This window comes from Sipha flava, unplaced genomic scaffold (assembly GCF_003268045.1).
Source record: "Sipha flava isolate LNK unplaced genomic scaffold, YSA_version1 49_pilon_pilon, whole genome shotgun sequence".
Taxonomy (NCBI): Eukaryota; Metazoa; Arthropoda; class Insecta; order Hemiptera; family Aphididae; genus Sipha; species Sipha flava.
Genome location: NW_020273360.1, coordinates 111,564 through 124,705, shown reverse-complemented (window position 1 = coordinate 124,705; position 13,142 = coordinate 111,564). Strand labels below are relative to the sequence as shown.

The 13,142-nt window shown below is 30.6% G+C and overlaps 2 protein-coding genes across 2 annotated transcripts; both read right to left on the bottom strand.

The window, feature by feature from the left end:
* Nucleotides 1–10,364: 10,364 nt before the first annotated feature.
* On the bottom strand, nucleotides 10,365–11,387 carry LOC112690291 (ATP-dependent DNA helicase PIF6-like). Its single transcript, XM_025564271.1, has one exon. The coding sequence runs from the start codon at nucleotides 11,385–11,387 to the stop codon at nucleotides 10,365–10,367; it is 1,023 nt and encodes a 340-aa protein (XP_025420056.1).
* A 70-nt stretch (nucleotides 11,388–11,457) lies between these two features.
* Nucleotides 11,458–11,979, bottom strand: LOC112690290. Its single transcript, XM_025564270.1, has one exon. The coding sequence runs from the start codon at nucleotides 11,977–11,979 to the stop codon at nucleotides 11,458–11,460; it is 522 nt and encodes a 173-aa protein (XP_025420055.1).
* Between the last annotated feature and the right edge of the window lie 1,163 nt (nucleotides 11,980–13,142).

The following is a 13,142-nucleotide window of genomic DNA, read 5'->3' as shown; positions in this document are numbered from 1 at the left end:
CGCGTACAGCGCCGCGCAAAACAGTTCGCCATCTATTATCCGGATACGTGACGCGCGAGCGTGTACGGCGCAAGTGGGATAGTACCCGAGCGGCGATAAGCCCGGACGGCTAAATATGGCGTGTAAATTTCATTTCCAAAACGTTGCTCACGAATTGGCTCAGTCGATCTCTGATTCGACCGTCTTATCTTTCGGACGCTATTACGGCCAGATCCCTTTGGCGCTTACCAAACGGCTCTCGAGAGTTTGGGGCGTATATACGCGCATCCCACGGTCGTTTGCGTACCGAGTGTCTTACAACGAAACTTTACTTCAAAAAAAAATTACGTTTATTTTTCTCTCGAAGCGCCGCGGAGCGATTGTAAAACGAAACGTTTGAACGATTCGGTTCGACGGTTAACCTTTAATGTACTCGTATAGATAATACCTATCCGTTTTAAGTCTATGACTTTTTATGGAACACTACCGACTTGAAGATTTATTCCGGATTATATCTGGATGATTCCTCTTAAAAAGATATTTCATCGCCCATTCTATAATGACCGCGAAAACCGAAGTCGTATTGTATTTATACACTGTACAGGTGTCTAAGTACGAAAACGAAAACCAAATGTACGTTTTAAACTGTATAATGTATTCAAACGATACGACTTTTTGAACTTTCCACTAACTTTCTGGATGAATCGTGTTCGTGTTATGTATACGCTAATACATTGCAATATTCTTATCGGATATTTTTTTGTTAAAATTAATTGAACGAAAATACGTATCTTATCATTAACCGTATACAAACGGTATATTTTTATCGCGTTTGGAATCATACCACAAAAATTATTCTTATAAATATTTTAGCGATTCTTGTTGAAAGTTGATTGTACAATAGCGTATACATTTACAATTATTAAAATTTTAATCTCAGTAAAAAGCAACGAATATTATACATTGTATACTTGAAAACAAATTATTTACATTCAATACTCAACAACGTTTACCTACTGTGTTTTTTCCAGCACAAATTAATTTTTGCGTTAATTTCTTAATTATATATACTGATTTATCTCTCCTCTTGTTTCATTGGTTTTATACAGTATAGTTTTTAAATTATAACAAAATCCTTGTAGATTATATAAAACAACTATGATAAAATTATTATTACATCAAATAATTTACGATTATTACATTATGATGAAACAAAACATAACTTAATTTATCTAAAAATACATTCAACGTTATTATTATAAAAAATAAGTACAGAGCTTACATAGCTTAAGAGTATTTTTTATTGTGCTCAATTTTCACAAGTACTTCTACACAGGGACGGGTTTTATCATTAACCAAGGGAGGGGGTAATGAGATTTAAGAATTTAGTTAGTTTTTTTTTTTAAATCTATATAACATTTTAAATTACAGAATATGTTTTTGAGTCCCTCATAAGTAAGTCATTTTTTTTACAATAATGACAAAGTTTAAATAATTACATTATTGGTATCAATTTTAATTTGAAACAATTTTAAAATATAAGTAAATACATATAATTAACAACAAAATTGAGCTTTTTATTCATAAAAAATATATATAAAATAGTTACCATATTCATCAATGACCATTGACGATATTTTATTATGATTATTAATATATAATAATAATTTGCTTTTTAAAATAGATAGCTTAGTCCCAAGGGGGGAAGGGGCTAATGCCCCCTTAGCCACCCACTTAAACCGGCCCGTGCTTTTATAAATATGTAATATTTAGTTATATTAAATACACCCAAGAAAAACATTATAATAAAACATTAATGTGCCACGCATCATTCAATAAACACTGAGTTTTACATAAATATAATATATTCTTTTATATTTTTAATCTAGAATTTATACAGTTTTACAAAAAAAATAAAAGATGTACTATAAGCAAAATGAATGTTTTCTTTAAGTTCAGTGGCTTGAGTGACTTGAGGGAAAAACCAACCAGTGAAGGTAATTCAGAAATATAATGTACAATATATTTTTAATAACATAATATTTTAATAGAAAAATACTTAAGTAGTACCATTACAGTGAACCCTACGATAATTTAATTTTGTTGACGTAAGGCAGTATTATTTTATATTATTACAAGATATTTTACGATTATTATTTTGAGTAAGAAAATAAAATTATTTATGTACCAAAATTTTAAAAACAACGTTAAGAGTTTTATTACATAATAATTAAAACATCATTGTTCAGCTTTCATAGTGATTATGTACTAATTATGATTGAATGTTGACAAGAGCGGACTGGGTATCAAGGAGCCTGGAGGGAAGGGTAAACTGGACCTATTATTATTAAATTTTAATTAATAAATATTTTTAGTTTATTGTGCTCAATTCATCTAAATTCGATTATTCTAACAATAAATGATTGGTGTTTTAACATTATATTTTAACATTACATTTTGTACACTGTTAATTAATATGCAACTATCGAGGGGCCGGGAAGCGATCGCCCTTTTGTCTCCCTGGCCAGTCCGCTCTTGAATGTTGACAATATTTTATAGTTAAATCAAGTTGAAACATGTTGAATAAAAATAAAAATTTCAACACACAAAACTAAAAATGGTATCGTAGTTTTATTCTCTGAATTTTATTTCTCTCATTTTATTTTAGTTTGAACATAATAATGAAAACAAATATCGGTAAGACCTATCCTTCCTAAATTATAATAGAATCATTTATTATGAATTAATTTATAACTTATTATAAAGTTTGTATGTAAAACATTAAATTGTTTAAACATGAATAAATAACTAGATATTTACTAATTACTTCTCTACAAAATACTTAAATAAACTATCGGCGAAAGTTTAAAATTATATGTTGTTATTTTATAAATCATAATAAAATGAATCAATTGTACCTACCCACTCGTCCCCCAAAAATCTGAAAGGCGGCCACCTCTTGATTACCCACATTTCCACGCCACTGCTTTTCTGAGTTCCATCCTAGCGAAATATCTCGGGTTTCGTAATATTTTAGAATACTCCATCTATCCGATATCTTATTATAGATATTATAGGAACTATCTCAAAATAAATTAATAAAATATTAATTAATTAATTAATGATGAGAAAAAAAATTAACGAATTTGTCAGTATTAAAAACGATTAACAATCATTTTTGAGTGCTCAAAATAAAAAAGAATAAAAGAATATTCAGATTATATAGATACAGTGAGTATTAGACACCAACGGAATATTTGTTATCTACTATGAACAGTAATATGTCAATATTGATGTTTTTTTATTTTAATGATGTATTTAACGAGAAGTATCGTTTTCAGTTGTTATTAACCTCGTCTGTCGTGCATTTAGTGTTTTAAACGCGTACATAGAAGAGTCCACAACCGCGTGTGACGCGAATGGTTGGATGACGTATTTAGATTAAATTATTTTATATTTTTGTTAATTTAGTTACTTTTTTCGTTCTTTTATTATTTCGAAAGATGTGTGTAATAACAGCGTTATGCCGGTGCGATTTGCGGCATGAGCTGTGTACGATCAAAATGATGTACTAATTACACGGGTGTATACACATAATCTATTGCGACGTTTTCACATAATATTATTATGTTATCATATTCGTGCGTCATAAACACGAATCGTTCGGTACTATTCATAGGATTCCTTTGATCCGAGGCGCACTCAACGGTTCGAATTATTCCCACTGAAATAGAAAAATGATCGTCTCAATGACATTTGAACTCTTAAAAAACACAGGTTTTTCGTTACACGTGAATAATATGTATAGGAATTATGTAATTATTACTCTCATCTCCCGAAGAATATCTTTTTGATTATGATATTGAACGGACCTCCAAAGGGCAACTACAGCACGAGACCCATTAAAAACGATCGAATCGTGCCAACGATCCGACTGTCGACCCGAAAGGAAACGAAAAACATTGGTGATAAATTCCGTGGAGAGCGCGTGGCGCAATTAAGCACGCGGTGGCAATCGTGAGGTGCAAAGCTTTTTGCGACGAGTACAATGTCTCTGTTTATCGATAAAAGTTTTCGCGAACAAATTTAATTTCTATATACACGCTCGCGTACACTTGTACGTTTTTATATTAATCAAAGTACGAAAAACGGTAAAAGCCGTCAAGATCTTTTCAAAGTCCGTAAACTGTCGATTTCAATACGGTCCACACACACACACACACACACACACAGTTCCCTATTATCATAAGCACCCATTTTCGTACAATGCCACGATATTCGTGTATTTACGTTAGATTAAATTTTTGTCGAGAACTTTTTACTTCGCCGAACGATTCGAATTCAAAACAGCAATACGCGCGCCTAGCTGGACCCTTCAATAGTATTTATACCGACACGAATAGTGAATTAATGCAAGAAAAGCCGACCGGACGGTTTCATATTGTAAACTGAACATTTTTTCGCTTGAATTTATTGTCATCTCCCTTTCCAATTACTTCTCGCGAACGAGAAAATTATGCGTACACCACTGTTGTAGGCGCACGTGATTTCGTTCACGTTTTTTTTTTTTTTTTATCTTAAGTCCTACGTCATCATTTCGGGGAAATGAAATAATGAATAATACTATATATGTGTAACGAAACACTTTTTTTTTCTTTTGTGTTTTGATTTTTATTTGTGCCCGACAAATCCTACCAAGTGTTTTTGTTTTAATTTTCTTTGATAAGAGGAAATGTTTACCCCGACGTGGACCCACATAATGAAAGAGTGAAACTGCTAATAAAATAAATCTCATCTGCAGAGAATTGTTAGGCCAGAAAAAATATAGGTGATTACATTATGTATTTAAAACAGTTCCACCGAACGAAACCGAAGGGTGTACAGAATACGTGAAATATGCGTGACCCTTCACGTATATGTGTATAGAATATATTTACACTCAACGTGCAACCTACGTATAAACCAGACGACCGCAATCAATGTACACGTCATTAGTACCGTTATTTATGACATATTGTTAGATCGATTTATCCTGTAGTTGTCGTAACCGCGTTGATGTTATAGCCACAACACCCCGTCCGGGATACGTTTCAGTACCTTATTTTTTGTTTTATTTTCGTACGTGGCATTATATAGAATAATTATAGTAAAAAAATATATAGAAAAAGTCTCGGACGTGAATATATTTTTTCGTAATTCGATAAACTTTTCAAAATCTAACAACCCGATAATGGCGATCATGATGACGTGATGCCTGAAGTTTTCGACTGATATAGGATTAATTATAGAATGATGTCTTTATGAATATTAAAAACTTGTATATATTTCAAAAGTTTTCGACCGTCTCAAATATATTTATAAGATATTAACTAGAAAAAGTGTCAACGATTTTAAAAATACACGTTTGTGAATATAATACATTAAAAAGAAAAATACATTTTAATTATATTTCAGTGGGTATTAACGAACATCGATTTTTGCTCGGACGTGACTTACTTATTAAAATGTCTAATTTACTTTTCTTAAACTTTAATCGAAATTAATGTATACATGATTGGAAACAAATAATTATTTCTTAAACTCAAAGAAGTTCAAAATCTTTGAAATTAAGAGAAGAACTTTAACGCAACCATCTGTTCTTATAATAATTACATTCAAAATTAATATAACACTTTTTAAGTGCATCATTGCCAGTTTGAGCCGTATCTAGATAATATTTTTAACTTTCTATTATTTTATTTAGATAGAAATATAAACGTTATCTATGTATCTATCTTAGTATTTTAGGTCTTTGTTCTGTTTTAAAGATAATTTCAAAGGGGTTCCGCATAAAAAAAATATTATTGGTTGGTGTTCCGTGATATCGAAAAAGTTAGAAACACTACCCGGGCAATTGCATAAGTCACCTGACCGCTAACGACGGCACGTTCATACGAATGAATGCGAAACGCTTCGAACGCACTTAATCATAACACCGAGTAATATGCAGTAGGTGTACATAAAAATAATAATTTACATTCCCTTTTCCGCAGTTATCGCGTACGACGTGGGACACGTTGAATAGAAAAGGTATTTGTGCGCGAACAAATTCAAGACCATCGCTATGCATTTAATACCGTTGGAAATTCTGAAAACGTTGTTTTTATCTTATTTGGTTAATATTCTACCATTACGAATAATTGAGAACCAATTCACGCAATCCGGTAAGTTGCTGAAATAAACGAGAACCGTTAAAGTATAAGAGTACTTACAAAATATTATATAAAATAAATCAACTTGTTCCATAACTACGTTATGTTTTCGCGATCTGTTGTAGAAACTATATAACTCGTATAGAATTAATGTAGATACACAAGTTGATTTTCAAATCTTTTTGAATCTTAAGGCAAACTATTTTGCTTATGGGTTCAAATGAGTCTGTTGTATAATCCAATGTCCAATGCGATGTCAAATATTCATACACATGTTACACAATGCCAATTAATATCAAACTGACCGAGTAGTTAACTAACAATAGTTTTCGCTATATTCAAGTACACCTTCTTCATTGTATACTTCTATCATAATAAGCCCCATAACAATATACTGTTGATGTTTTGTTTTTCGTGAAAGAGTATGCACGTATGTAAAGTTATATTTATATGCGTAAAGCTTTTTCTGGTCAGCTCAGCCTAGAATTGAATGCACTTTATTGTAAATAAATATTTAACTTCAATTTAAATAAATATATATTGTTCAAAAGGTAGACGTTATTATTTTTTTACGATTATTATGATAAGATATTATGCATATATGTGGTATAAAGTACGTTCTTATATGTATATAACTTCGTCACCGATTTATCCGGCTTTGTTCGGGTCGGGACGGATCTTTCGAGACTTTCATCATAAGAGTTTTTTCTTCTCTTTATCTTACGCAAATCAAAAAGGTAATAGAAAAAATTGAGAAAAAATTCGAACACAAACAAACGCGGAGAAAAAAGTGAACGAAGCTGACGCGAAATTACGTACCACAAAACAACTAAACGAGTTCTTGCGAAGAAACAAAAAAAAAAACATAAATAACTTACGAACTTACCCATCTGTTCTGTTATCCAAGAGGTTTCTCTCGAAAAGATCCGAACAAAGTTGAATTAATTCTATTCAGACTTAAGTTATATTAGTTCTCACGATCCATCTGTGCGTTTGTTAACGTCTTAGTCATTTCGTGAGTTCAAGCGAGATTCGGCAATATATTATTACAGAAATGGTCGCAGACGAACCAAGAGTTGGTGTTGTCGATGCTCTCTTATTTCCATGCAGGTACTAAGGCTGTTCCGTCCAGGGGCGGGTTTTATCATTTACCAAAGGAAGGGCTAATGGAGGTTTAAGAATTTAGTTAATCGTTTTTTAAATCTATAATAAATTTTAAATTATGGAATTTGTTTTTGAGTCCCTTATAAGTAAGTCATTTCTTTTATAATAGAGACAAAGTTTAAATAATAACATTATTGGTATCAATTTTAATCTGAAACCATTTTAAAAACATAGATATGCACATATAATTAAGAACAAAAATTAGCTATTAATTTATAGAAAAATATATAAAATATGTATCATATTCATCAATGACGATTGACGATATTTTATAATAATTATTAATATATCAATATATCCTAATAATTGGCTTTGTCAAATAGTTATCTTAATCCCAAAGGCTCCCCCCGGCTAATTCACCTTTAGCTACCCCCTTAAACCCGCCCTGGTTCCGTTGTCCGCCTTGACCGTAAACATGTTCTTTGTTCCAATAGATGTAGCGACACAAAATGTTATTGGATACTGCTAGTGTTTAAATCCACGAAGAGACATTATTTGTTAATCAATAGATGTTCACGGACACCGAAGTGTCTTTGTGGCGCATAATAATAACAAACAATTCGACCTTTTGCGCATCCCGTTACAATGAGAATCTCTCACTTGGTATGTCAATGTGTTGGCTATTTCTAAGACCCATAGTAGTGGTACCAGAATTCTTTTTAAGTAGGGCCAATAGGAGGCTAAAAATTATAAGGTATGGCCACAAAAAATGAGATTTTAATGTAGAAAAAAAAATAAACATACAATAAAAATAATATGAATTAATTAGTAAATAAAAAATGTTTAAATGATTTTAAACAGCACTATGACAAAACTACATTAAAATAATAATGTTTATGAAAAATGACAATAATATTATATCTAAAGTAAATAGGTAGATATAGGCTTAGACTGGTAGGGCTGTCTCACTATCACTTTGAATTGCACGATTTCAAGTTACTAATATATAACTGTCGAATTTCAAACGAATCCTACGACAAAGAAGCAAATCACGAAATAGTTTACTTTTAAAAATCTTGTTGACCTAAGACAGAAATCGCATAAATTGTATTTATTTATTTCCGTATTCTAACCTATATAAGTTGTATAAATTATACTATTTATTTTGTTGTTCCTTCGAAAGTCGCCGGTTGTTCTTGTTATCTTAGAATTGAGAGATCTTTTTATTTCTTCGCTTATAAAATAAAAAAATAACTTAGGTAATCTTATACAATGAATTATGCATTCAAACCATATCATAATTAACCATATCAAAATCGATTGGTACGTACGAATCAGGACGAATGTTTGGTTTTATTATGGTTTATTTTTGTGTTATTTAAAATATAAGTTACTTTATCATAATACTATGTTTTTGTAAAGAAATCAAATATCTTGGTGATGACACATGGTACTTATATCGGTTTAGTAATTTTATTTTTGCTGAAATTGCAATTCAATTTTATAATTAGATTATGAAATTTAAATCAAAAATAATGAAAATTGTGATTATTACTTAATGGTGTAAGTAACATGAATATTTGGGGTATTATTATTTTTAGTTATTTACAGAAATTCTGAACTATGATTAATATTTCACTATATTAAAAAAAAATAAAAAATAAAAATAATAAGAAAGTCATTAAATTAATATACAACGAAAATATATCATCTTTATATATTATTAAAACGTGAGGCGATTTCGTATGACAATTATATCTGAAGTTCTACTGGACCGATTTTCATGATTTTTTTTCTTAACGAAAGTACTTGGTGTGTAAATGAGCCATCAAAAGAGAAAAGTTCAAAAATATAATTATTTTAATAGTTATTAAAAGTAAACAGTTTGCCACATTGATAAATTAACATTATCTATTCAACAAGATTTAATTGATAGCACAAATCAAGAAAAACGTGATATTATACACACTATAATGAAATATGTGAGTCTTGAAAATACAAGAGTTCCTAACCCATATTTTATTAATGGGCCTGGTGGTACAGGGAAAACATTCGTCTATAAATGCCTCATTAACAATTGTATAGAAATGGGTTACGATATAATTCCGGTCGCTTGGACTAGAGCAGAAATGTTATTACTCGGATGTCGCACAGTACATAGTCGATTTAAATTACCTTTGATTTTGACAGATACTTGTTTCATCATTAAAGGTTAATAGCAAAGAGACATCAACTATTCGAAAATCAAAACTTATTATTTGGGACGAAGATCCTATGGCAAGTGCGTATGCGTTAATGGTTGTTAATCGATTATTAAAAGATATAATGGAAAACGACGTTTTCTTTGGTGGGAAAGTTATTGTCTTGGGAGTAGATATTAGACAAGTTTTACCAGTTGTAATTTAAATGTTATCTCCAATCTAATGAATAGCCCAATATTTATTGTACGAAATATGTATGATCATTCTTTAGACTTGGAATTTATAACTGGTCAAGGAACTAGTCAGCGTATTTTATTGCCTAGAATTGATTTGACCCCGTCAGATTCAACCCTTCCCTTTTCATTTAATAGACATAAATTTCCGATAAGGATAGCTTTTGCTATGACAATAAACAAAGCGCAGGGTCAAACATTGGATAAAGTAGGATTGTATTTACCCCAACCTGTATTTAGTCATTAGTCATTAGTCAACATTATGTTGCCATGTTTAGAGTTAGATCTTTTGAAAAGTTAAAAATAAAAAATAATATCAAATAACAAAAAAGATACAATGAATAGAGTTTATAAAGTAATTCTATAATAATAATACACAAATTCGTTGAACTTCATTTGTTTATCAATTTTTTTTGTTTTGGGTGAAATATTTACAGTTTTTCCTTTTATAAATATACTAGCTGACCCGGCAATGCTTTGCTATTGCTAGATTTCAGTACATTTATATATGTTTAGGAATATGTGAAAAGTTTGATATGAATTATATCAGATATTTAATTTGATTAATTTTTTTTATATACGTGTGGAATATATTTGTTTCTTTATGATGTATGATGTATGATTTTTATTTTTTTTGTTAATTATATCAATTTGTCTTAAGTATTAAATATTTCTGGATACACCACGTTAAGTGTCTCACCTTCTGGGGCCATCACAAATAGATTTTGTTTGCATGTGACACGTGACAGAGCTACGTACAATTGACCATGGGAAAAACACTGGACGGTTAAGTCTAAATCTGCAACGTTTAATGTTTGACCTTGTGCCTTATTAATAGTCATTGCAAAGCTTAATTTTACGGGAAATTGGTGCCGCTTGAACTGAAATGGCAAATTGGTTGGTATCATTGGCATTCTAGGAACCAAGACCATTTCCCCAGCTCCGCAGCCAGTAAGGATTATACACTCAAGCAGACAGTTTTTTAAAGACTTTATTTGTAATCTTGTACCGTTGCATAATTTAGGTGGACTTAAGTTACGAAGTAAAATTATAGGAGACCCTATTTTTAGAATTAATTTGTGTGGTGGGGTCCCTGAAGGTGATAAAGAATTTAAAAATTCAGTTGGATAATGTATCGCCTCCTCTGCATCTAAAACAGTGTCAATGGAATAGTAATCTTTTGTTGGTGCGTTGAATTTTAACAGTATCATGTCATTTATTTTATTGACTTGATCGTTAGTTGGTGACAATATGGCTCTTTCTTGTAACCAACTTGGCGTTTTAGTCGAAATATTAGGTAAATCTGGGTAAACATTTTCAATTAGGTCCATAAAATTAGACATCAAAAAACAAAGCTCAGACAGATCAATTTTACCATTTCTAGTCAATGACTGACCATTACCAACACGGAGTAAAGCATCAGCAAAAGTTTTATTTCCTTGGTCAGATGATAATATTCTCATATTAGTTTTAAGTTTCAATTTAGTTATGTCTGGCCAAATGTAAGATCTCTTTAATGATGCATTGACTTCATCAGCTCTCGTTCCTCTTACTACAACTGGCAAGATTTGACGAAAATCTCCAGAAAATAAGACTGTACAGCCACCCATTAATGTATTTTTATTACGTAAGTCCCGCAAGGTTCTATCCAATGCCTCAACCGAGCTTTTGTGGGTCATGGATGCTTCGTCCCAAACAATGAATACACAATCCCGCATCAATTGAGCAGTGTTGCTTTGTTTGGATATATTACAGACACTTGATTTTGTCATCGTAGGACATTTTTAGCGGGATCTTGAAAGTGCTATGCGCAGTTCGACCACTTTCTAAAAGCGTAGCTGCAATTCCAGATGAAGCCACAGCAAGAGCGATTTTTCTGTCTGTTCTTATTTTGGCGAGCAATAAGTTAATTAAAAATGTTTTTCCTGTACCTCCAGGGGCATCAAGGAAAAATGTTTTGCCTTCGTAATTATTAATAGATGTCATTACTGCGTCATAAACCGTTTTCTGATCAGAGTTTAAACGTCTCTCATTTTGAACGACCTGTAATAGACGGACACTATCGTAGGACGTTTCCCGCAAGTATTCAGTATTGGTATTCAGATTTATATTGTTCGATAGAATTAATCCAAAATCAGTGATATTTTTGCCAGAAACTGATTGCACCACTTTATTCAACTCAAGTAAAGCTTCATTAAAAATATTTTCATCGTAATTTATATCATCTGATGGACATTCTTTTTGTTTTCGAAACAATACGTCTTCAGCCATACTTGCACGATGATTTTGCCAAAGCCTTATCGGGTCTGTTACTTGGCAAAATACTATCAAAATGGCAAATAAATTTCTTATAGACGGTGAAGTACAACATACAGTAGCTTCAGATAATGTGTTTTCCCATTGTAAATTTTATGGTTTGAACTCGAGTCGCTGTCTTTGAAATCTTACAAAAGTGCCACTGCGCAAGAGAAATCTGTGCACGGGTGATAATTTTATTTTAATTTTTTAATTTTATTAATTAAGTTATACAAATAAATTGTATATTAAAACCTTCCCTGAATCTAGACCTATTGATTAGTGAAAACTGTACTAACATCCGTTGGGTACTTTTTGAGTTATGCGCGTTCATACAAAAAAGGGGGTTCTATTTTATATAGTATATATATATATATATATATTATATTATATTATTATTATTATTATTATTATTATTATTATTATTATTATTATTATATTATATTATTATATTATTATATTATATTATATTATTATATATATATAGATAGATTATAGATAGATAGATTGTGTATATTTTCTATAGTATCTATAAATTAAATTAAAATATATTTTATGTTTTTCCTTTACGTTAATTGCACATTATTCTAACAATGTATACATGATACATCCTTTATATTTATTTATTATATACAATTATTCAACTATTTGATTTTTTTACCGTAACCCGGTAGCGATGGGTAATTCAGTTAGTAAAAATTAAAATCTTGAGTATAATTTATTTTTGTATATTATGCTACAACATAACATATTTAACGAATTTAACATTATATTTTAAACATGCATCTTTAGGAGAAATAATTTTAAATAATATATTAGAAATCCAAAACATATTTTGATTATTTTATGAAATCTATTTTAACTAGTTTACCAAGTTAAATGTGGCGTTTACTAGTTGGGTCCCCAAGACCCTAATTTAATCTAATAAGGTCCTAGTGTTTTTCAGGTAGTACGCTAGTTGGGTCTCATGATTTTACTAGTACCTACTACTCTAATTGGGTCCATACAAAAAAAAAACATTTCCCTTCTCATTTTCGTAGACATAGGACTGTCAGTAAACTATACCTATACTAAAACACATTTATGATTTTTTTTTTTCCAAGTTTCTAATACAAGTATGTAATTGTATATAATTATTA

Bases quoted from the DNA above. Each gene is read 5' to 3' on its own strand.
- LOC112690290 (XM_025564270.1), bottom strand. From the start codon at position 11,979: ATGGCTGAAGACGTATTGTTTCGAAAACAAAAAGAATGTCCATCAGAT.
- LOC112690291 (XM_025564271.1), bottom strand. From the start codon at position 11,387: ATGACCCACAAAAGCTCGGTTGAGGCATTGGATAGAACCTTGCGGGAC.